The sequence below is a fragment of the Branchiostoma belcheri genome, unplaced genomic scaffold (assembly GCF_001625305.1).
Source record: "Branchiostoma belcheri isolate BF01 breed outbred unplaced genomic scaffold, Haploidv18h27 scaffold15, whole genome shotgun sequence".
Lineage (NCBI taxonomy): Eukaryota > Metazoa > Chordata > Leptocardii > Amphioxiformes > Branchiostomatidae > Branchiostoma > Branchiostoma belcheri.
In genome coordinates this window covers 2630280-2655735 of record NW_017802935.1, presented here as the reverse complement: position 1 = coordinate 2655735, position 25456 = coordinate 2630280, and the positions used below count along the sequence as shown (strand labels likewise).

General features: G+C 40.3%; 3 protein-coding genes across 9 annotated transcripts in view; 1 reads left to right on the top strand and 2 right to left on the bottom strand.

The window, feature by feature from the left end:
• The window catches only part of LOC109465427 (cytosolic 5'-nucleotidase 3-like), a 12048-nt gene extending 5010 nt beyond the window's left edge, over positions 1-7038 (bottom strand). For 2 of the 7 annotated variants that reach the window (XM_019762695.1, XM_019762696.1), the window contains exons 1-4: positions 6770-7037; positions 4617-4715; positions 4145-4214; positions 3268-3314 (exon numbers count right to left, since the gene is read on the bottom strand). In XM_019762695.1, coding sequence (XP_019618254.1) covers positions 3268-3314; positions 4145-4214; positions 4617-4715; positions 6770-6904 — 351 coding nt within the window. In that variant the 5' untranslated portion in view covers positions 6905-7037. Of the gene's footprint in view, positions 1-3267; positions 3315-4001; positions 4072-4144; positions 4215-4616; positions 4752-4881; positions 4906-6769 lie in introns of those variants that run through there. The other 5 variants (XM_019762692.1, XM_019762693.1, XM_019762691.1 and 2 more) reach the window with 5 other exon arrangements.
• A 613-nt stretch (positions 7039-7651) lies between these two features.
• On the top strand, positions 7652-17686 carry LOC109465441 (CAS1 domain-containing protein 1-like). The gene is made up of 20 exons (XM_019762723.1): positions 7652-7826; positions 8976-9072; positions 9360-9480; positions 9840-9884; positions 10180-10242; positions 10387-10431; positions 11143-11213; positions 12157-12215; positions 12551-12668; positions 12802-12910; positions 13089-13178; positions 13491-13610; positions 13986-14142; positions 15276-15335; positions 15844-15923; positions 16107-16208; positions 16409-16549; positions 16879-16956; positions 17095-17187; positions 17400-17686. Exons 1-20 carry the CDS (start codon positions 7694-7696, stop codon positions 17667-17669), a joined length of 2052 nt encoding a protein of 683 aa, XP_019618282.1. The 5' UTR covers positions 7652-7693; the 3' UTR covers positions 17670-17686.
• A 1547-nt stretch (positions 17687-19233) lies between these two features.
• LOC109465236 (SET domain-containing protein 4-like) lies at positions 19234-23852 on the bottom strand. Its single transcript, XM_019762379.1, has 11 exons — positions 23581-23852; positions 22798-22893; positions 22495-22532; positions 22281-22369; positions 21829-22122; positions 21481-21625; positions 21066-21252; positions 20827-20929; positions 20399-20479; positions 20111-20228; positions 19234-19677 (listed from the first exon to the last, which is right to left on the bottom strand). Exons 1-11 carry the CDS (start codon positions 23642-23644, stop codon positions 19552-19554), a joined length of 1341 nt encoding a protein of 446 aa, XP_019617938.1. The 5' UTR covers positions 23645-23852; the 3' UTR covers positions 19234-19551.
• Positions 23853-25456: the final 1604 nt, after the last annotated feature.

Here is a 25456-nt window from a genome sequence, read left to right as displayed (position 1 = left end):
AACACTTGTCCGCTAGGGTGTTTGTCAATCCGGGAACGTGAGTTGCAGACAACGTCAGGCCTCTTTCCAGGGCCCACGACCACATCTCCAGGGCCAAGGCTGCCAAATCTGGCGACCTTGTTCCCCCCACGTGATTCACATATGCAACGGCTGTTGCGTTGTCCAGCCTTAGCAGATCATGCTGAGTATCTGCGCTCACAAAGCTTCTTAGCGCCAGGGAGGCCGCTTTCAATTCTAGTCAGTTGGTCACAGTGCATGCGCGCTTCTGTTTGCGACCAGCGCCCGCCTGTCTCCTGACCATAACAATGCGCGCCCCATCCTTCCAGTGAGGCATCCGTGCAAATTGTGAGGTTTGACGGAACAAAGACTTTACTTCGCGCACATGACCGATCCACCACTGTAGATCTTTTACTGCATCTGGGGTTAGACTGACTAAAGAGACAAAATTCTCTCGGCTTCTTTATGTCGAAAATTGAGAAGCTGTTGCAGAGCCCGGAAAAGTAAGGGCCTTGGAAGAATGGCTTGCTTGGCAGACTCTAACAGCCCCACCACGCTGGCTAGCTGTCTGATTCCTATCACCTCCTGTTCCAGAAGTGATAGGCAAGAACTCACTACCTTGTCTAACTTGTCTTCGGTTAGGTAAATTGTCAAAGTACGAGAATCGAGAACAAGGCCTAGGAAAATCGCTACCTGAGACGGTACCAACCGCGACTTCTCCAGGTTGAGAACAAACCGAGTTGCTCTAGAAGCTCTCTGCCCATAGCAATGTGCTCTAAGCATCGTTCCCTCGACCTTGCAATGATCGGTAAGTCGTCTAAGAAAACTACTACTAGTAATCCAGGGGTCTCCCCAAGCAATGAAACAAGGGCGCTGCGCCTCTCAAAAAATTTTCAAATGTAGGGTCTTCTCTTCGTACTTTTTGCTTGTGTTAGCTTGGCTAATTCGTGAAATTTTGCTGATTTGGGGGCCAAGCGGCGTCACTATGCCCATCGGTATTGTCTGACAAAAGTTGTAAAAAGGCGCTATTTGAATAACAATAGTCCACTTTGCTACACAAAATCAATATGTTTGGTAAAATGTTGACACCCTGCTGGCATTTGAAAATCCTATTTTCATGTAAACAACGCTAATTTCTCCATGAAATACAGCCCAAACAGTCAGAGAATAGATTTTTAGGGGCTAGTATATGGCGATCGTAACGTGGAAAATCCCCTTTCAAAATTCGGCAACATGGAAGAAAAATAACTCACGAAAATCTTCCCTTCAAATGAGGAATCAGTGCTCCAACAAATTAAACATATAGAGAAGAACATTTCTTCTTTGTTGTGACCTTGTATTCAATCCATTTTTACGAGTTTTGGACACGTTTTCGTGGCCTTGAACATAGAAATGTGTAGCGCTCGGCACGAGGTCGGCCATCTTGTTTTCTTCAAATCTCCCGATATCTCGCGAGATTCAGTGAGACTTGGGCAAAAACACTGCAGTTTTGACCAAAACCGCTAGATGGCTGGGGTAGAATTACAGGTTTGTTGTTGTAGGGACGAAAAATGTAACCCTTTAGTTTGAGGAGTACTTGTTGTAGCTATAGTTAAACTTTGAACGGTTGGACTTAGAAGTGCTCGAAGGGGCTGACTTATAAGCCTTACTCAAAGTGCGTCTAGCCTAATCGGCTGAATTAACCTTCTCCAAAAAGGTGTCTCCAAATAAGAAGGGGAAGAATCTGAAGTTCCCGAGCAGGTCGCTACATTTTTGAGCGAGGACTTTACTCACAAATTTGGAGTTTAACTGCTGCCAACAACTACTCTACTAAAAGGTTAGCAGCCATGAGCATCTTATCCTGGCAATCACTAAAATTCTTATCAGTGTTTCCGGTATCATGCTTGATCATATTAGCCACTACTGGGTCTAGAATCGGCGCCCGAAGTGCTAATTCAACATTAGGTGGAGTGGGAAACGTTTTCCTTCCTCTCTTCACTAAGGGTTCGGACCATCCTCTAAACCCGATGCTGTTTGCAAAGCGATAGAATCGTCTTTGGTGTTTTTTGGGATCAGCTTCCTCTACTATGACTCAGTATAGACGTGAAATGTGTGGCAAGGACATGAAACAAGATATGAAACATGTCTTCAAGACCGATTTTTGCCCACCGGTTCCTCCAAATACTTATTTGAAGTTATTATCGTAGGGATTATCAAACGACAAGGAGTTACCTTCGTCAGAGTCAGAAAAAGGTGATTTTTTTTTTCCTTCCTCCGAACACTCTTCCACTTCAGAACCTGGATGCTCTCGCCGGAACCGACTACACCGGCTCGGCTGGTCGACGCTACCACCCCGTCAACGTCCCGAGGTTGACGGGATGAACTGGACGCCTGAGGAAGTCCCAAGCTGGAACTGATCCACTGAAGAAAAGAGGCAGCGTCGAATCCAGGCGGGAAGGTGTTTCTGATGGAGGTGGGGGTGGAGGAGACTTTTTCCCCACCAAGCTTCGGCATGGTCGGGGAGCCCAACTCCTCCGAGTCCGGAGGAAATTTAGGCCGGGGCGGCGGCAGCTCCGCGCCGTCTCCTTCCTTGACCGATGTTCCCGGTGCCAACGCCGATGGGGCATTTCGCTCCCAAGCGGCGGATGTTCCCGGTGCCAACGCCGATGGGGCATTTCGCTCCCAAGCGGCGGAATGAGGTTGGAGTTCTTCTCTTTTTCCTCCGAACCTCCAGCTGTAGGAGCGGGGACTTTTCGTTCACCCGACTCCTCTTCCTCCTGTCCGGAGGCATGTGCAGGCACGCCTGTATAATTTTTCCACTAGCGTTGGGAAACAGGCCGCTTCTCTTGCCGTTACGACCCGTCTGGTCCTCCGAAAGGCTACCTGAATCGCCCTCGTGGGCAGAAGACTTCGTTTTATCCTTCTTTTTGGGCCTAACGCCGAAAGAAAATAAGGAGTAGGGAAACGAACGTGCACCCCTCTGCGAAGGCACAAGGAAAATGGCGGCGAACAATGTCATTACGTCATGATATCCCGTGATGCTTTGCGATTAGAGCTTTGTACACGTGCGCCACCTAGCGATAAGCATAGGAAATACTGCATAAGGTAAATGATATACCCAAATAGGGAGTGTGCAGGTATAATCGGATGTTAAATATAAGTCATATCATGTCCTTATGTCAAGCTTTTATCATTTGTTAACACCATAATATCATGGCCACAATACAATCCACACATGTACATGTACTACTAAAATGTACTAAAATTGACTCTACTATTTTGGATACTTACAACTTGTTTTTTTGACTCAGGCACCAGGCTCGAGTTTTCTAGTACATCTGGAATGGGAAGATAGGTTGCAGTTTAGTGAAAAAAATGTGACAATACCAGCAAAATTTACATCTAATTTACTTCATTTGTTGTCAAAAATGATAGGATGTGGTGTAAGTTCTGACCAGGCTCATGTAACCAAAAAAGCTGCATGATACTCTCACCTTTCATGCATGTCAAATTACATGCAAAACATGCAGTTTGCATCGACATTAAATATTCTAATCACATGCAACATGCAAAAATTGCAAGACATGCAACATGCAAAATGCACTACACAGCAGTTGTAGGGGTGGGATGGGGTTTTTGATGTGAGGATTTGGGAATAATTACCTCCACATAGGCATTGATACTCTAGACTTTTTCGAAACAGCACAAACCCTAAATCATAAATGTTTTTCACAAGTCATATGTTGACCTGAATTCTGACCCAGACATTTTAAACCTGATTACACATTGTCTCCATAATGGTTATTTTTTGCAGCTGAGGAAAACAAAATGCTGCCTTTGAGGAGGTTTCTAGCCTGGTGTCCATCTGTTTTTACGTCCAAACTCAGTTGCAAAAAAAAGAAAGCAGAGCAGACATTGGAGTCAACCACTAAAAAGGATGAATACCAGGCTAGGACTCAGTAGGTGGTTTGCACTCTACAGATGCTTTTTTTAAGGTTTTCAAATTTTTGCATGTTCCAACTCACTGAAACTTGCAGCAACCCTCGTGCCTTTGTAGGCCCATCTGGTGATTGTGTAGTCAAAATCAGTGATGACCTAAGGTAAGAATTAACACAAATCAACTGTAAACCATGCGCTTTTGCAGGGACGCATTTCTCTAGCAACTTACTGTGACACGTGGCACACCGCTTCCCATTGATGGAGAAACGAGACAATGTCATGTCAAAGTCCGTGATTATCTGGAAAATGGTTGGAGAGACAGAACATGGGTTTATTTACAAGACGGAAAGTAGACACTACGAATTCAATACTTGCTTGCATCTCCTCCACTGTGGGTATTATAATCAGCTACTAGTAGTTGACATTGAATTTAAAAGTGATAAGAATTTACAACAGCTCAGAGGGAAGACATTGTAGATACATGTACAAATACAAACTGTACAAGTGTATAGGAAAAATGTACATCAATTGTATTACAAAACATTACTCTACCAGAGATAAGGCACACAAAAATGCTTGTCATGAACTGACAAAGATAATCTTTTCAGTGAAATCTTTCAATAAATGAGATGGTCTTTACTGTCTATGAAGTATTTTATTTTCACTATTGTCCATTTATCGGACCAGACCAGACAATGCACCTGTAGTTTACTCTTGCCATCCTGGATGAGCTGACACAGAAGTTTCTCCACTCTCTCTGCATCCTTGATGTAAACATTCTCCTTCTGGAGTTCCTCCATCTGTGAAAAGCATGACATCACCTTGTAAATCTTTACCTGATAATAAACGCAAAGAACATACAGTAATGAGTACAGGGTTGTGTTAGCCTAGGTGCCATCTATTTCGTAATTCAAGTCGACTACTAGTACATCTTGTACTCTACACAATTCAGTTTTAAATCCCAACCATTGACTAGTCTGCTGCCTTTTCCTCCAACCAGCATACATATGATGCTGAAAAGCTGACCCAGTTGTCTGGAGGTTAACCCGTTATTTCGGTTCATTTGCATAATACACCTGTTTTCTATCTACAGATTTATGCACAGATTCTGCAGAAAAATCCCCACCCTTCATTTGGTACAGCCCCTTGAGGAAACAGGTACTCATGAATATTCATGACTTGGGCTCTGCACCAAAACAGATGATGCAACTGAGTCAGCTGCTACTATAAACAGACCCCACTTCAGTCATTGGCATCACACACCAAATTAGAAACTGACCAAAACAAACTGACTATACCATTGCATTAGAAACCTTATATAACCCTAAAAGAGTATTACATATACTCACACATCCATCTTACAGGAGACAGTGCTTTATTATTTTACAGATGAGATTCAATGATATTCACCAAGTCCTTGCATTCACCCAAAAACAAGTTGTCTGCTGTGAATATTCATTACGAAAATGAAACTTTGATTGATAATAAGTCCCACAGGGTCCTCTCTGTACATAAAAGTATCGGTTGATTGATCAATCAATGAGTAAATTATGACGTCTGACCTACATTTCAGTTTTGCTAGTTAAGTAATAACGTTTAATATACTGTACATGGGACAACACATCTGTTAGTGTTAGTATTTTTCTATACAAGTAACTGTGTATGAATATGCATAGCATCCTTTAGATTATGCTCACTCTCCAGAACATGGAAATTAAGGCTGTATAACATGAAAAATTAATATTCTATTCTCCTCTGGCAAACTGATGTGTTTCATGATACTGTTATAACTTTACCATGGTATGTTATGACATTATTTTTAGTGCCAAGAAGCAAGATTGGCATATTCTCAGATAAGGACAAGTGTGCCAAGGGTAAGGTCAGGGTACCAGGGTTCATGTTTGTTGTTATGAACAGAAATAGCGACAATTCTTGCACTGTAAGCTCTGTGGGCAGATAGGATGTTTGGAATGTTGATCTGAAAGGGCAAAATAAGCTGCAGAAGTTAGGCTTTATTAGCTTTTAATTTAGACTGTTCACGAATCAGTTCATTTTCTTTTTATTAGTGATCGATTAGGTCCATAAAGTGATCATTAATGAACAATGTCTACTAGGACTCGGAGAGAGGTCGATGATAACAGAACCTGAGAGGATCCATGGTGGATGCATAACAGAACCTGAGAGGATACCAAGCTGTCTTCTCACTACTACTGAAAGTCTCAAGTACATGTACCGGTTGCCCTGCCAAAATATTACAAATGCCAATGGAAGCCACACCTTAACACTGTCATGGAAATGATTATTATTATTGTAATAATTATGGTAGTTGTCTAAAGTGGTAGCTAGTTGTCTAGAGATGTAGCTAGCAAATTCCCCTTTTGCAAAAAGATGGATTACAAGTTTCCCTGTGAGTTGCGGGTGCAAAGTCTGCAATACAAACATCCTATCAAAATACTGGGAAGTCTGACGACGAAACTTACATAATTTTCATCACAGCTGACGTTATTGCGTAAGTCAGTTCGAGAAACTCACAGCTTTTATTTGCGACCTGTTGTTGATGTTATCGTTTGTAAACAGTTCATTCCAAACAAACATACGGTACCTGTGGCATCTGAACTATATTAATTCTTCTTGCAGTATACATATACGTTAACATTATTTGCAAGTTTCATGATAATAAATTGACATTGCATAACGGTATTAAAGGGAAAGCAGCCTAAGGTACACCCACCTAAAAGTGATTGAAACATAATTGAAGAAGCCTTGGTTCCTTTTTGAACCTCCTTGGTTCAATGTTGGAGCCTTTTGAATTGATTTCTATAAATTGATTGAATTTGTACCATAAATCACCCACCATTTCAATGATCTTGGTCCGTTTCTTTGGGCGCCGGCCGGACAAAAGGTATCCGGCCAGAGCGGCCCCGGCCAGGGCGCAGGCGGCCCCGGTCACCACCGCTGCCGTAGTGTTCCAGCCCGATGTCCTCGCCATAGCTTGTTCGGAAGGAGAAAGAGCTAACAACCGCTGCAGCAGGATATTTATAGAGAAACCAGGACGGATAAAATACGGCAGAGCGACGCCAGAAATTTAATCTATGGAAAGACCAGTAGACGATACCAGTTATCAGAGGTCACCGGTCGAATATTATAACGTTACAGCAAATAAAAATTCTTTCAAACTGTAGAATTTAACCAGCTTTCCCCAACTAATAGGACCTATAGTACATTATAAATTAACAACATAAAATCATATAGGATTAGATGATTAAGTGAAATTTCACTACGTTATCAAAATATTTTAAATCATCCCCTACTTTTAGAATAAACTCGACCAATGACCTAGTAGGGGCAGTACGTTTTACTTAGCCAGGGACTTGGTACAGGGGTCTGCTTCCCCCAGTATTTATTACATTTGTTATATTAAGTTGGTATAAGATGACATTCGGTTAAATATGCCTAATTACTAATCATATCCTGCATTCTTCTTACTGTTAGGTTATGTATACATGTATCATAAATTTTTGCTCCTCCCCCCGAAAAATCCAACTTTAAGTCACCATCCCCATTTTGAGCGCATCAAATCAATGGCATGAAATTGTTATTATGTGACTGATTTGTACACGCAGACTTCCTATACGATACCATACTATATTAGATAAAATATTATTTATATTAATATAGTTATTTTAAGCCTTTTCTTATTTCTTAAAGGTCTATTGGTGCTGCCGTTACACATTACGTTCCTTCCTTACTACTTTTCGTTGTGTTGCGATGAACCAACATGGCGGCTATTATGAACACTTGGAAGCTGGAAAACGCGTTGGACTACACAAACATGAACACTGCCAAAAAACTAGCCTTTGCCGTGGCTACAGTCTTGATAATCATCCATGGGGCTCGGATATACAACAACGGTAAGTGTCAAGTCGTTTCTTTAAAAGCGAATCGCCGTCTTCGTTGTAGAATCTTGTTCAGCATTGCAGATGAGTTGGCCAACATGGCACTTGCTTGACCGGATTTTCTAGTACATTAGATCGGTCGGGTGAAACAATGTCAATAATTAGAAGTAAAGCAGGTGCATCCCACAACAACAAATAAACAAAATAACAATAATAACAATTTCATACCAGTAATAAAAGCGAGCAATCACCTGATCAGATATGAATAATCAATAAATATTAATATAATGTCAAGGATGTTGAACACCATTGTGCGTGCCTTGACAGTTTTACAAAGCCTTGTATTTGTACTAGGGTCACCTTAGTTTTCACCTCAACTCACTACAGAGGCACATAGCAGCCTGCAAAATCTGCACAGTTCAAATTGCCATAATTTTTCACTTATTACACACAAAGCAGCTTTGAAATTATGTGGTAAATTAAACATTGACGTACAATTTAAAAGGTACATTGTATTTTATATCCAAGAACAAGCTATATACCTGTCAAAGAGGCTTATGTTACATAGTATCAGTAAACATGCAATGGAATTCTAATCTCAAGTTGGTGTAAAAGTACAGACAAAGAGACTATATGCATCTGTTCTCGTGCATTCTGTTTGTAATCCTTTTGTAAACAAGTTGTTTGCTAAGGACTGTTTTGCTTTTCAAGGATTGTGAGTAATGTTGTTGTTGTGCTTTTTAGTCACGTCTGCAATAATCAACATCTAGACAACGTAGATATTTACAGTCAAAGGTCAGGTTATTGCTTGCACTTTTCACATCCGTTTCTGGGTTCTGAAGTTTATACCAGGGAATTCAAGCTTTGCCATCATTTTAGAAATTCACACACCATTAAAGTTTAAAATGCTGTACATACTACATGTACAAAGAATTTGATCCTTAGTCCTCCACATTTTTTTTATACATGTGCTGGTATATTTACATATTGCAATTGTAATTTGTATTCCAGGTTTACCATATAACAATGTGATTGTGATTCCCTTTCTTCTGTAAGATTTTCAATGTGTATATTAAACAGTCAGTTAAATCAGAGTTATTGAGGCCTTAAGGTTGCATGCACTGTGGTATTGATAACTGTACTCAACTGTTTATGTCTTCACAGGAGGTGACACCTGCAACAACCTGTTGTCACAAGGACACCTGGCAGCTGATAAGAAATGGCAGCCAGAAGGATGTATGCTGCACAAGTACTCTAAGATGTAAGGTCTCTTCCTAGTCTAAGATTCTTCGCATGTACTTGTGTCATATTGTTTCTCAATCCACTGGATGAATGGGCCTTTTTTTTACAGGATTGGCATAAGGCTAGGCAAGCCTGTGTTTTGTCTTAAACATTGTTCATGGGAGCAGCCATCTTCCTCACCTGACACAGCTCAACTAATCACCACTGTTCAAATTTATTACTAGTATTGTTCTTTGCATTGATATCATCAGTTTGCTGTACATTGCTGTATTTTTCAACAATTCATTGAAAAAAATCTTCCTTCAGGGACACAAGAAAGTGCCTAGCAGAGAAAACTTTCACTTTCGTTGGAGACTCCAGACAGAGGCAGCTGTACTTCAAACTAGTCAAGACTATCAGCATTTCACCAGTGAAGGAGGGAAAACAGGTAAATACAACATGTACTTTGTACAAGTAATGCTTCTAGAGATGCCATCTTTTGTTTTACTAGACACTGCCTTATCGGCATACCCTTTCACCCCTTAAAGAAAAATCTTTGCAATAAAAATGGAAGTCTATCTATGTTAATTTCTACACTAGTAGTAATATGCTGTGATGTATTGATTGTGCTCTGAGACCATAAGATATCTATGAATCCCAACCTAACCTGTTTGTCAATGTTCAAAAATCCAATTTTCATCCTACTGATATAGGTTGCAATCATACAGGGCTCAGTATGCAATGAATGTGGTACAACATAACAGGCCCAAATGTGCAGTCTAATGTGTTTTTTTTTGTATTTTTCAGCATGAAGATATTGTTTACCATGAAGAGGACACAGGCATATCTGTGGTAAGTTCAATCAACAAAAGAAAGATTCGAAAGTCAATGAAATTCTGTAGAAATATCTTACAAAATATTCATAAGCTAAGAAGCATATCTGATAGGTATAAAAACTGAAAGCTTTGTATTATCTTATTGTCTTCATAGAATTATTTCTAATTTCCTTTACCAGTCTTTGAGTCACAACACACGTGTAACAACATGTGTTATGTTGATGCAAGTACATGTATTGTTATAAAATTAAATACCTACATGTTGTTACTTGTTCAATCCTGCAATATGGTGCTTCCGTTGTGTTTTGTAGAATTTCCTATGGCATCCAATGGTGAACGGGTCCATGGAGAAAGTTTACAGGGAATGGAAAGAGGTAAGGTGTAGAAAAAATACCAACCCTGTTACACAGGTTGGATTATCATTATTATGGGTTTTCCTTTTTTTCCAGCTTCAGTTCCATGTTCTAGCTAGTGAATTGATGTTTAGCACTCATTTCTGTCTTGTTTTTTTTTTCCAGGGGAATCAGAAAAAGCCTAGTATCATCATCACTGGATCTGGAGCGGTAAGTTCACATTACTACTAAACATAACCAAAAATTATGGAAACTTACTTTAACATTGATCTCTGTGTTGTCCAACCATGTATATCACTGTGTCTTCCTGCCATGGTTTATATGTACATGCCAACAGGTACATACATCATTAAGAACTGTCTTTTTCCTCTTTATAGTGGACCATCAAACAGATGAATGCCAGTGGAAAAGCCCTACAAGAATACCAAGGTAAATAGCTAAATTTCTTTTAAAAACATCATTTAGAGCCTTGCAAGTCTAAAATTTATTTTTGGTGTCTACATGTGTATCTAATTTCTGCATGGGACTCAATGGTGATAGATCTGTATGTGGTTTTCAACTTTAAAACTGGTTAGAATAAAAACATCCTTTGTTCCAGCTAACCTGACTCGGCTACGACCAGTGATGGAGGAAGTTGCCATAGAAACAGATGTGTACTGGATGCTGCAAGGTACATCACACCTTCATACATATGTGCTCTCTTCTGTTATGTTACTACTTACCAACCAGCTGACACAGACTAGTCCCCTGGTAGTGGTGTGTGTATACTTTATCTTGAGTACTGAATGATGCTAATACATGTATTGCATGTAGTATATTCAAGGTAAGCTTTACCCACTATGCCATTGTAGTGGTGACCATGTACATAATATGTAGAAAACTGCATTCTCTCATATTACAGACCCAGTCAACAACACCCAGCTTAGTAAGGAACGAAAGATGATCACCAACACACAGATTGACAGCTACAATGATGTTGCCATGGAGATTTTGTGAGTATTATGGGTATAGAATCAGTAGATGTACGTTTATAAAGAAGAGTCGATTTTATACCTATTATCATTTAGGTGTTTGCATCTTACCAGCACAAACTCCTATGTATAGATGTGTGACTAGGTTAGTTAACAAAAGTAACATGTTGTTGTACATGTACAGTGCTGGCAGCCATGTTGGTGTCCTACAGTCCACCCACCAAGCTGCCTCAGAACTGCTGCATGTGTCGACTGATGGGATTCATCTGGGGGAGCCTGCACTGGATATTGTGAGTACAGTTTTTTGTTTAGCTGAATCAGTGTTAATCTTTTGTTTTTACAGACTTGAGGCAAGAAATTACTATAATAAAATAAGTTATTTTCTTTTAAGAAAAACTATAATTCATAACTTCTAGAGTTACATGTATACACAAACCAACAAAGCGAGCTATATTTAATAGAAAATATAGATACAGAGGCATCCTTCGATGTATAACATATAATGAAGTTAACAAAATGTATTGTCCCCCCAGCACCTGTCCCTGCTGCTGAACCTGTTCTGTAATGAGAAACTCCACCCTATAGACGGGTCCTGCTGCCAGCCTTTCCACCCTCCTTCACTACTGCAGGTCGGGACTGGCGTCTTCTTTGGACTCTGGTAAGTATAAACTGGTAGTAAACTACTACATGTAGGACTTAACCTGGAAGGTGATCAAAATTGTAAATATGTGCAATGATAAAGAAATTTTGTTACATCTTGTTAAAGAGAAGATAAATGCTATGTTTGAAATGCCAATATGGTTTCTGAAATGATGTGTAACGCTCAGTCTTTAATTTGTGATTTTTGCATTTGGATACATGACAGTGTCAATAGATATTTTATCAGCATGCAAAAGTGCTTTGGTAATTGGGCATGTTGTGCATGTCATTTCTTGTTTCTCATGCCTTGTGTTGTTTGTTCCAGTATGGTGGGAGCTATGCTGTTCTCTGTGACCAGAGGAAGAACACCTTCTATGTCTGAAGGTAAGTACTGTCAACTGGTACTCACTTAGCAGATATGCTAGGAGATTCTTTTTGTTAGATTGCTTTAAACACTGCCTGGATAGATTTAAGGCTTTGTTATCACAAATTGATGTAATACAGAAGATTCAAACTCACTGCAAGTAGATTTTGTGGCAATGTGAAAATCAAGAGTTCCTGGTATATCTCAGTTTGCAGTTGAAACAGTAGTAGTAACAATGGAAATAGGAGCAAATGTTAAATGTTAAATCAATGTGGTTGTAGGTTGTCAGCACATGCCTGGTGATAGTATGACCATAAGGGTATCTCTGTTACTAACTGACATGTTTGTGTCACAGATGCAGAGACAGCACAGAACCAGAAGAAGACAAAAAGCACAGCAGAGATAGCCAGGACCGCACTAGTGGCACTTGCCAAGTTTGGAGTTATCATGGCTTACTTCTACGTTTGTGACAGGTGTGCACTGTTATCAAATCCTCTTGTTTATTACTAGCTTATTGTGTTGAATTTTAACCCTATGGTATATGATTCTGTAAGGTACATGGGTATGGCATTGTCAGACTAACGGCTGCCATGTTGTTTTACCCAGAACCCCCGTCTTCATGAAGGAGAACAAACACTTCACACACCTGCAGTTCTTTGTGCCGTTTGTCTGGGTGCTTGTGGTTGGTCTGTTCTTCCACTCTGACACCAAACAGGTTAGTAAACAAATATCAAGACATTTATGTCAACTTAACAGTCACTTTGCCTACAATGTAGTATCAAAGCATTTCAGAATCTTTCCCAGAAATCTAAAACAGAGATACTTTATGAAACTAGGTAACAAAAGAGTAATATTCATTTCTGTTGTTGTGTTGTTTCATCATTTTTCTGCAGACTTCTATCTTGAACCGTGACCAGACAGATGAATGGAAAGGTTGGATGCAGCTGGTTATACTGGTGTATCACTACACAGGGGCCAGTTCTGTAAGTATCCATAACACATAGTTCCCAGTAGTGTGTTTTGTTACCTGGGCCATGACAACTTTCAACACACATGTTCTAGACCAAGTGATAAAGTATTAAATGGGCGTCTTGTATCACACTGGCTTCCATATACTTAGAACAATTTGAATGTATGTGCTGCCATCAAAAATTTGAATTCTAGATTGGACATATGACTACACTGTGTTGTGTTTTCAGTCATGTATTATTGCTTGCAGCTATATATGATATTCTCCTCACACACATACATGGTAAATGCTACATTGCACAAATGTCCCTGTATTTTTTCCGCAGTACCTCCCCATCTACATGCACATCCGTATCCTGGTGGCCATGTACCTGTTCCAGACAGGATACGGACACTTCTTCTACTTCTGGATGAAGGGTGACTACGGCATCGTCAGGCTCTGTCAGGTGGGTTATTCTGTCATAAAATGTTCTGAAAACCTTTAGAGACTAGAGGAAGGATATACTTATAGACACTTATGACAAGTGTCAATCATTTTGAGAACATCAGTAGTACAAAAAAATGTAGTATTATTGTCATGACTTTTAAATGTTGGAAGTGGGCAACCAAAAGTTCCAGGTTGTCCAGTGTGCAACCAAGGACGTTCTTGGTGCAACCTTGTCTGAAAAAATGTATTTTAGTCACAAGTTCCTTGTGTGTTTTTTGCCCATCTTTTTTCCACCTTTTGTATTAGAATTGGGGTCAGAATGTCAGTCCTACAGTAATTTTTTTGTATCTTGAATGGAGAAGTTTGATTGACATGTTTCCGATCGCTGTCGCAGGTGAACTTCCGTCTGAACTTCCTGGTGGTGTTCCTGTGCATGGTGATGGACCGGCCGTACCAGTTCTACTACTTCGTGCCGCTGGTCACCTTCTGGTTCTTCGTGGTGTACGGCACCATGGCCGTCCTGCCGAGGGTCACCGCAAAGTCCTCAGGAGGTACGCTGGCTTCTTTAAGCAGTAGTACTAAGATTCTGAAAGAGATGGTGTTTTTTTAGGTGGTGCAGTAGTGAAGTATTTTTTTAAATGTACAGTGTTTCTGTACAATTCTTAACTGGTCGTTTGGAAGTGCATGATTTTGAGCTGTACCCCCAATGCAATGCTGTCACTGTCATTTTTTCAGTTTTCTGAGGTGTGGCATGGTATTGTTGCTTGGGGGTCAATGTGTGTGTGAGAGTGCATGTACACATAAGATAACGTAGGAGGGAATATACATGTACATGTAAAAGTATTGCACGCTCTAATTTGTGCATGATACTGTTGGCATATCATTTCTCTGGAGTGGCAAGTTTTGGGTATCACACACTAGCTTACTGGGACTGTAACGAAAGTGTACATCATTGGTTTATTTGCACCTCTACAACACTTCCAGAATTCCATACCATGTGAATAGGGTTCCACCTATATATATCTTGCAATTTTCTCTGTCACCACCTACATTGTATCCCTGCCCTTCTTCTTTCCCCCAACACAGCCTCTTTTTAAATGCTAATCTATTGCTGCACTATCCCCCATGGAAGCCCCTTACCATTCAATCTGCAGTATTGTCTATTTCCCTAAGAGAGCCTCTCACCATGTTCTCCCCCATACCGAGCCTCAAACTATCTGCACATGCATTCTTTTCACTCGCTGTTCCTAGCTTTTAAGAAGTGGTGTTTACCAAAAGTGTTGCCACAAACAAACTGAAAATTATACATGAAAACATACAGCACAAGCCGGTGACAAGGGTTTATTTTAAGAACATAAACACGTATATGTGGTTTGCAAAATGGTGTATGTTTTGTTGGTTTTTTTTGTAACTTTTGTTATTTTTTGTAACTTTTCATTTCTTATGTAAGTTTTTTTGCTGAAACATTTTCACCAATTAATCAGCATTGAATTACAAATACAAACGCAAAATTTACAACAAAAGTAACAGAGTTATTAACTGATACTTAGTTACATCCATGCTACATCCATGCTTATTTTCTTCTTTATTTTATGGTTTGTAAGCCTAGGTTATGTAACATGTTATTTTTACTGACATTACTGCTTTGTTTTCCGTGCTGTTTTGGGCCACCTTTACTATTCAGGCGCTGCCAACATGCCTGAAGCTTCTGGTTGTACAGCAAGGCTGTCCTTCAGTGCCGCTGGTCAGTTCTACTACAGTGTTATCAATCAATAAATCAATTAATTGATCAATAAATCCTAATGATACAGGCCAGCCTTACATGTAGCTGCACCTTGCAACAGCCAAGCACCCTGCCAATGATCAGAATTCTTTAATTGTATTCAATACAGTAACTGCACACTTTTAGCAATCACAGTAGTATACAAGTAAGTCTGTATACCCATAGGGACAAGAGGTCAATTCAGAGGGCTTTGTTACAATGAGGGTACCAATATGCATACAGAAGGTGCTGCACTTCTCACTGTGGTGTATAAGGATAACATACATATGTACCCTAGCCCATAACCCCCAAATTTTCTAAGAGACTTCTGCCAACAGCCACCTCCAACAGAAATCCTCTTCCAAAGATTCCTCATACCTGTAGCCCCATGTTATCACTCAGGCAACAGCCTCTCCCCCAGGAGTGCATTTATGAGATTATACCCCTCCAACATTGTAAATAACACAGTTGTTTGTTGTTTATTGTGCAGACAACAGCTCAGGATTTGTGCTGATGATGTTCAAGCTGCTGGTACTGTGTGGGATCATCGCCCTTCTGGCCTCCATGCAGGTAAGTAACAACATACACTAAGTAACTTTATTGTGATGATTATGGCACTGTTAAAATTGTCAGTATTGGAAGAAAAAGTTTTAAGGTTCATATGATGTACAACATATTGCACAGATGTCCATGCATGTGTGTGTATATTTTTGTGTTTGTATGGCTCTACATGGTTGCTGTTCCCTTGTACAGGTGCTGTTTGAGTCGCTGTTCTCCTGGTGGCCAGCTGTGCAGCTGTTCCAGCTGGATGGCTCCATAAGAGAGTGGTGGTTCAGGTGGCAGTTAGACAGATATGTGAGTTTCTCATATTTTTCTACTGTTCATTTTTCAATATCTTGTTCCCTTGATTAGACAATGATATTTGAGATGTACTCATTGCCATTGAACATATAGAGCTGGTTATAATTTTTGATATCCTGCCAAGATCATATGTAATGTCAACATATTATGGCTTTTAGTCTAATGCTGATTGATAATAATATCTTTTCCCCCAGGCGGTGTCCTACGGCATGTTTTTCGCCTTCACGTACCTCGGCCTGAAGAAGCTGCAGATTATTGATGACAGTTTCCATGGTAACCTGTTCACCCCGTGTGTCACGTACCTGATCGTCACCCTGTCAGTCTGTATCACACTGGTGAGTACTGGACTGCTTAGGAAATGTTGGAAAATTACAGTTATTTTTCAAAGAACTCCTTTTACCGCACTGAAAACAGTTCAGCACACTGTTCTAAGGCGGCAAAGTGGTCCTGTGGTTAGGGTTATTAACTTAGAATTTAAAGGTTCTGGGTTCGAATCCCTATCAGGCTTTAATGTTGTGCTCTTGGATAAGGCACTTTACACCTATTTCCTCACTAGAAAATGAGTACCTAGCTTCAGGTAGGGGTATCCTCTTGGATAGGACATAAGTCAGATGTCCTGTGTTCTCTTGTATTAACTTCATTCTTTCCCACTGTTGATTTCCAGGGTTACACTGTATTTATGACCACTTGTAGCAGTAAAGTGGAATGTAACAGACTTCACCCTTACATATCCTTCCTACCGGTAAGTCCTCTATATTCTGTACATGTTTGCCTTTTCTCATATTTTGATACGTTGCTTGTTTTTAATTCTCCCGTCACTGCAAATAAAAATGAAGCCCTCTGTGTTTGTTTCATTAATGCCTGTTCTTTTTTCCCTCAGATCACTTCCTTCATCCTTGTAAGAAATATTCCAGGTTACCTGAGATCACGGTACAGTACATTCTTTGCCTGGTTTGGCAAGATTTCTTTAGAGGTGAGTTGGTGACTACAAGACTGTTTAGCAATGTCATTGACATGTCTTGTTTTTTTGCCATCTAAGAAATTGTAATGTTGCACACAAAAAACAGATGGAAGAAAATAGGGGGTATAGAATGCTACTTCGTTGTGGTAGTGGATAGAGCAACAACTGGATACATGGGACATCATTACTAGTTTATGAATGAATGTTGCCATTTTTTGTCCCAGTTATTTATAGGGCAGTATCACATCTGGCTGGCAGCAGACACCAAAGGCATCCTTGTGGTCATCCCAGGGTACCACACCCTCAACATGCTGGTCACTTCCTTCATCTTTGTCTGCGTGGCGCACGAGATCTCAGCAGTGACCGGCACGCTGGCCACCACACTGGTCCCCAAGGACTTCAACACTGTGCTGCAGAGGCTGGTCATGTTCGCGCTGTTCCTCTGCCTGATGCTGCTATACGGACACTTTGGGGACAAGATACAGCTGTTCTAGTCAAGCTGTACTTGCTGTACAGACAAGCCTTCAGCTGCACTGGCACTTCAAAAGAGAAGCTATGAGTATAGCTATACAGACATAGTACAGCTGTTCCTGAGGTCATCTGGAAGAAGTAGAGCTATTCTAGTACTATTATTTAGGTCAATCAAAGGTAGACTTTCACGGTGCTAGTGCTGTTCTCTGAGTCAGCTGCAAGCTAGACTACAGCTGGTGTAGTGCTGTTCCTAAGACAGTGCTGCTGTACCTTACCTTAGGCCCTTCCTAAACTTCCAGGGTTTCATCAGTCAACTTAGAGATACAGCACTTAGAAAATAGACTGGAATGCTAAATTTACAGCTGTCCAAGTGCTATACCAGGGGTCATATGGAAGCTAAAGTTGCTGGAGTAGTGCTGTTCCTAGGTTGGTACTGCTGTTCAACAGTATCGGTACTTACATGTAACTTGTGGTGCTGCTATGTCAAGAGACTGTAACTGTAGCAGTGTTATTCCTCATAAGAGCAGTACTGCTTTCTTAAGATTTGGGAGCTACGGTGTATATTAGAACTGTGTCTGTAATTTTGTTCTTGTAATATAGTTTTTTGCTGCTTTATGGACAATTGGAGGCTATGTTATAAGCTGTATTATATACATTTGTGCTGTTCCGTACATGTGCCAAGGGTGCTGCTATGAGAGAAAGTGACCACTTTTGAGTATGTTAAAAAGGCTCTACAAATGAAGGAACACTTAAAGTCAAATTTATAACCACCAAATAGACCCTAGCACGTGTACAGACAGGAGCAGTCCATTATCAAATTTCATATCATTATTTCCTAGAGGTTTAAGTTATTGTATATATAAGGTGGTATGGGGGTGAATATAATCAGTTAGGAATATGCCAATGTAATTTGTTGCCTTTGTGATTTACCTAGGTTTCTGAGTGCCATTTCAAATTTATAATGGTAAAAGATGGCAATTCCAAGAGATTATAAGTGTACACTTGTAAGATGTGTCTTTATCATATAGGGTCTGAAAGATTTTTTCTGGTGCAGATTTTGTGCCCTCAGGATTATAAGATTGTCCGACACCAATGGCAAACATTATGGGTTGTATAGTTTATTTATATGTATAATATCAAATATGTATGGTGTCTATACATACATGTATGTAAAGGTATGAATTCTACTGAGAACACTAGTGTATTTATGTGTGTATGTTGTTAGACTGTCTGTGGGAGAAGTATGTTTATACTATGGTGGACATTAGGAAGGTGCAGCTATGACTTAGGTTAACTGTATGTATGTACATGTACAGTGTACTTAATATGATCACTACTGAATCTTATGTGTACAATCAGGAACTTCAACACAGGTTGTAAGCTAGTCAATAGTTGCCGACCCCAGCCAACGAGAGATTGTGTCAACACAGGCTAGTTGTAAGTTGTAAGTATATGATGCTGTCTAGTGTGAATACACAAGTCAGAGTTACTGATCTTGAAAAGAACACAAACACATTTTACTTCCCTATTGTCTTTATTCTTGCATGGTGTGATACACATATTTGTCAATTCAAGCAGATGGTGCCAGATAGCCCTTATTTTATGTCTTCTTTTGTCCACTAAAGTATAATGAAAACTATTTCTAGAAATCCATCGCTCTTTAGTTTGGTGCCATAAAATAATGAAAATCCAAAGGTTGCCATTTTCTCTCCTACATGTTTAGGAATTCATCCATAAGAAGATTCTTTAAGAATCCAAAGCAAAACTTATTTTTCTTTCAAAATTCAGCTTCCTACGTTAGGAGTAAAATAAGAATAAGTTGTCTAAAATACAACATAGAATTTCCAGGTCTTTTAAAGACTATTTTTTAAAGTTATGGAGGTCAATTTTTGGTTTCCCAAAAAGTTACCTAAGCTTATTTCTAGTCAGGCTTTTGAGGCCCTTTTGGAGAATTTTCTTCTCTTCATTCCTCATGGCCACCACCAGCTGTCTGACTGGGGTGTTGGACTCCTCTAGGATAGCTGCATCATCCTGAAAATAATGGGACATTGTGGCTTATAAAGTTTTAATACCATCAAACGACTGTATCCTATCATTTGTCTTGCGTATAAAACAGGTGAAACTCAAGCTGATCACTGTAAGCCAATGGAAAGCATTTCAGCACCAAGGGCAGGTTGCAGCTGCACTATCAATGGTACACGCACTAGCGCCTCCTATCGGCTCATAACTGACGTGCAGATACACATGAGCACAACAGCAATGATACTTTTGTGCTTTCTGTCAGTTTATCTGATAACCTTGACATAGCAATCCGGCTCATAATTATCAGTCAAGGGTTGAATTTCTAGTACAAATTGTACATGTCTAGGCCAATGACTCCTTAGGTGCACAACAATCATTACTGACATTGCCTCAATACTAGTAGATGGATGGTAGTCTACGTGAATAATAATGGCTGGCTTACCATAATTCCGTACGAGATGAGCCGTCTCTCCAGTAATTCCTGAGCCAGACTCCTGGCCTGAACAGACACCGGATGGTCCCACGGCAGGTCATCCGCCAGGACTTTCTTAAATAGCGGTCTGGGGAAATCAGCACAGCCGTTTAGACGATTTTGCATTTCCAGGGAAAAGATTGTTTCACACAAATATAACGATAATTCTTTAACATGTATATTTAGTTCTTACACACGAAAGAAGTCACAATTTTTTTGTTTGTTAAAACATACGAGAACGGAAAAGGCAACGTTCACCTGTCCTCTGAGTCACAGACCAGGATCCTCATAACCGTCATGAGAGTCCTGGACACACCCCGGTAGTCACACGTCAGGTCACTGGGAAGGGTCAACAATCGGGCAGTTATTATAAGGGGAAATCTCCTGAAGGTCTCTTTTCTAGCTTACTCTTTCAAAGAATGAAATTTACAGTTTCATGTAGTGGCATGCTATTTCTGTCCATCTATAACATGGCTTAGCTTAGGTGCTATACTGTTATAGGGTTATAGGTTAGGACAAAAAAAACTTTATTAATTCTGATCTTAGGGGTGATGTCAGCCCATATATCAGTTTTCATAGGCTGTGTAAAGAAATAAAAACGCCATCATAACGGTAAAGAATCCAAAGGTGTTACATAATCAAAGAGGAAAAGCTATGATGGGGAGCAAAAAAGAAATAATGCGCACCTTGCTGTATATTTTGTGGCGATGAGAAGAACTTTTTTCCGCCGATGTTTCGGATCTTCCTCTTCAAAAGGCATCAATTCTAAGATCCTGAGGATGTCTTTAACTGAAAAAAAGAACGTTAAAAATCCAAGGTGACGCAGGTTACATGTGTATCGTAGATAGAATGCATTGCCATATCAATAGCTTTAATTTCTGCACAAACGAGGAAACTGTTAACATGGGATTCTGTATATACTTACCGAGGAAGAATTTGATGAGGTCTAGATGGTTGTCAGGAAGAACAAAACCGTAATTCAGGAGTAACGTCTGGTTATCCGCCCGGCGGTAGCAGAACAGGACCTGGTCACCCCTGCTGTATTCTTCCTCCGCCGTCACCGTATAAAAGTAGTCCCCGTTCTTACAGGATTTCTTGATCAACAAACCAGTCTGTAGGGAGAGATTTAAAAAATCTATTATAAACTTATCTATTAAAAAATTTTGTTTGAAAATGTGTGTCCGATTGCGTTTCTACCCCGAATTGTCATGTGGAGCATGATAAAGATATTGTTTGTTTGTTTGTTTATTTGTTTGTTTTTCTCACAGTTGATGATATATCTTATTAACCTTCTCTCCAGTGCTTAAAATTAACCAATCATATTAAAGACAGGTTCTGACCCGAGCACTGTGGGAGTGGTTCAGAAGGTCCACCATGGGAACGAGAGAGGTGACGCCCAGCCCGCTCTTGTCCAGGTTCCTGAGTACAGAGCTGCCCTTGTCGTCCACGTACAGAGATCGGGTCTTCACTGTACACCAAGCCCATCTGAAACAGGTAGGCTCTCTTTATTACAAAGAAGAAACTTTTTCTAGCTACTAAAACTCCGTTGAGATCAGGGAAAGTTCTTTTGCTCCTTTGCCCTCGGATAGCATCTTTTTTCGCATATTTAATTTTCCTATGTCTAGTACCCAGTCGACTATTAAAAATTATCTTCTCAAAACAATTGAAAATAAGAAGAAAATTGATACCTGTAAGCTTCAAACGTGAAGACGTCTTCCCAGTCAGGCAATAGCGGCTCAAGACTCGCGAAGAAAGGCTTCAGTTCCTCAAAACTCTGGATACATTCCTGTTTCTTGGCCTTGACGTTAGCCCTGAGTGAAGGCGGGAGGTAGAGAAAGTCCTGTTCTCCGAAGTAGACCGGGTGCGTGTACTCGTCTGGCAGGATGTCCAAGTAAGGTTTCCAAAAGGAGGTCTCGCCCAGGTGTTTCTGGTAGATGAGGAAGGTGGTTATGGCCTGGATGGTCGTCAGCTGGGGTTCCGCACTGCAGTTTTAAAGAAAAGATAGAATGCTGGATGAAAAACTAAAACTTTTAGTAATGTAAATGTATGGATGTCCACTGCTTTTTTTTCAACGGCGCTGATCTAGAAATGTCAAGCTGTTAAATGCGGTTACTGGTTAATTAATATAAAACTGACTTACGTTTCGATGTAGGGTCCCATCTCTGAGGCTAGAACTGTCTTAGTGGAGAGGATCAAGTTTTGAGGCATCTTCATCATTGTCTGTCCCCGCTAAAATACAAACAAAAAATTCTCTAGTTAGTTGCTGTTTTAAAAATGTATTAGCCAATGAGTAACCAGGGAGAGGGCGTGAGCCTGAAATTTGAGGAGCGTTAATGCTAGAAAAATATATATACCTTGATTTTCCGTGGTACCATAAGACCGCGCCCGGTATCTAAGGGGAAAGAGATCAAGTCATGATTTACATAAACAGTCGCAGGCCATACTGTGAATAACGTCATATAAGATTTCTCAAGAACGTAGACAATTATCGAATTACCGCTAAATAGGCTTTCTAAAAATTCCCAGACACACATGTCGGATGGACTGAGCCTTGCTTCTATCACATATAACGAATTAAGGAGATGGTGGGTTGACAAGATTGTATCAATACCTTAGTTACCATTCTCATCAGATCTTAAAAGTAGCAAAAGAATTACCTGGGAAAAGAGCGGGTCGCAGGAAGAAGCCATCAAAACCGTTCTTCTTCAAGAACCGGAAGAACCGTATGTAGTGTTCTTCCTGACCGAGAGAAACTGTGAGAATCAGAAGGACAAAAATTACTGTTAACGTTACAAGATAGAATTTCGTTAATCTACTCTTCTTATCTGTGTGTACTTTCTCTATACCAAACCTATCATTTTGACCGCATAAACCATAAGATTTCCTCTTTTAGACGTCAAAGTCATCATTCAGTTCATGATAACACTTTCTTTGGCCACTATAATTTTGAAAGTTGTCGCTGCAAAACATATCTACAAATTCTCAGTGAAACCCCATCTCACACAGGTATGTTCCCAAGGATATAGTAAAACCAATCGTAACCCATTTGTTTGATTTATGGCTATTCTAAGCGATGATATGACAAGGTCACATACTTGGTCAACAGCTTAACCATTAGTCAATGTCATCATCTAGCATATTAATTCTGCTTATTTTTAGGCGTGTCCCTAGAAGTAAAACGAGACACATATCTGTTCAAATTTACGGCTTTAGGAAACAAGTCACGGTCTGACTCGATAGTTTTTCCATCTCAAATAACGTTGACGATATACGAACAATAATATCAATGTAAAAACTGCAGATCACACACGATTTACATATTGTATTGCCAATCAAAAGAAATATTCAGGACGTATGGCAACTTCCCTGGTCTAACACCACATTACATATGGTATTGCTAGCCGAAAGAAACATTTCATGACATATGATGGAAAACTTACTTGGTCTGTTTTCTTTCTTACGCTGCCTTCTACGTCTCCAAGTCCGACCCCGCTTACCCGCCATGGCTGGAGTTAAAGAGTGAAAAACGGGCTTCAGACTTTAACAAATACTCGGCATATTTCCTCCTCACTTCTTGCAACAGTTCCTCACTTTCGTCACTTCAACACAAGACTAATCACAGATGTTCTTTGATTTCACTTTGTCGTTACTCTTGTCATATCTTTCACTACATGTTACTAACCAGGCTGTCAGCTATTTAAAACCAGTCTGGCCTGTGTCCTCCCGACGGTTTGTTATTATTCACCACGTCCATGCTCTGTCAGTAACATATTAGGGCTTGACCCGACCGGCGCTATTTCTGGACATGGGTACTGGATACGAGGTTCCGATCGTAATGGCGTCGAAATTGCCAAGCAGTTTATATAACTGTGGCACATGTTTTAACCAGACTATCGTGTGCCCTCAGCGTAACGTTACTGGCAATGTTTTCTCAACTGTTTAACGAGATATGAGTCGCTGTGTATAGTATTCCTTTGGTCAGGCAAAGACGCTTTCATTGAGAAACAGTGTACCAAACATTGTATATTCCACTTGCAGTGTAGATTTTGACAGCAAACGATACACTAGCTATATGGTAGTAGTATCCATAGAACATAGTTAAGTAAAGAACTGTCAACACCAATAAACACACATAATTGTGATAAAAGTGAAGATGGGACAACTTTACCTAGGCCTTACCTCGTGGTCACCCCGGTCTGAACACTTATAGCCACTTATAACCAGCCGCAGTCGCTGAACATGCAGACAGTTCACCGGTACCCGGGAGGATTCGTTTCTGTTAGGGTAGGGGATGGCTGATGCTGATGTATATATATGGCCAGGACTTGCCGGTCGTATGTACTGGTAGTATAAGTTCTATATCGCTCCCTTGAAATACAGGTGCAGCAGTATTGGGAGTGGGACAATTCAGACAGGTGTACGAGTCAACCTCTACTGGTCGGAATTAGTTTAAACAGCTTTTTTATCTGTCTCAGGTAGTTGTATGTAGGTGTACAGGACAAGTCTAATACTAGTAATGCGCGAGTGTCGGAATGAAAACTTCTCAATGGATCGTCCCGCCCCTTGCATTAATGAAGACAGTAAACAAAGCCTTTGGTTGCCAGACGCCGAGACAAATATAGACATTTGTGGGGAGCGCAGCTGGGCTTCGACTCTGAGCAGGTCTCGCTTCTGTCATAATATTTACCGCCCATCTCAATTTGCGTCTCCTGGGACAGAGTCCTTGCGAGCTCCGAGAAAACTGCAGGAGCAGTTTCTAGTTTGTTTTTCCGGCATACACGTATTGTGACTCAGTGAAGTTCTAGCAGTTTTAGACATATCAATTATAGCAACTATGAACGAATAATTTCACTTCGCAAAATCGATTGCAAGGCAGTGATGCTATTTAGAACATAGTCAGTTGTTACGGGCTATCAATTCATATTAGATGGTCTCACGGCCAAGCCTGTACAAGGCTATCAGCCCCCTTTGAGTACCCCATGGCCAGGCCTGTTCCAGGCTATCAATTCATTTTGAAAATGTTGTCATATTAGACCATTGTCTGTTAGAAATGTTGATTTCTTGATTTCGACCATTCACTGTAAGCTGTGTGATTATTTATTGAGCATTAGCGTTTTCCTATGAGTCTTTTATGGTTTGTAGTATGACGCAATCACGCAACCACATTACTCTCCAAGCAGAGGTTTGGTTTGGGGTTATTTTTGGCGTGTTTTTAGGCATTTTCATCGTGGTTTCTCTTTTGCACTGGAATTTTGCCTACGTTTTCAATCAAGATAGAACTGCAATAGCCTCCTTTTCAGGCGTTCCCGGATCGGT

Coding starts and splice junctions, on each gene's coding strand:
- LOC109465441 (XM_019762723.1), top strand. CDS start 7,694: ATGGCGGCTATTATGAACACTTGGAAGCTGGAAAACGCGTTGGACTAC. Junction 9,073..9,359: donor CTGCACAAGTACTCTAAGAT/GTAAGGTCTCTT, acceptor ATCTTCCTTCAG/GGACACAAGAAAGTGCCTAG. Junction 12,911..13,088: donor TCCACTCTGACACCAAACAG/GTTAGTAAACAA, acceptor ATTTTTCTGCAG/ACTTCTATCTTGAACCGTGA.
- LOC109465236 (XM_019762379.1), bottom strand. CDS start 23,644: ATGGCGGGTAAGCGGGGTCGGACTTGGAGACGTAGAAGGCAGCGTAAG. Junction 20,930..21,065: donor CCTCATCAAATTCTTCCTCG/GTAAGTATATAC, acceptor TCTTTTTTTCAG/TTAAAGACATCCTCAGGATC. Junction 20,480..20,826: donor GCCACAAAATATACAGCAAG/GTGCGCATTATT, acceptor GACCCTTCCCAG/TGACCTGACGTGTGACTACC.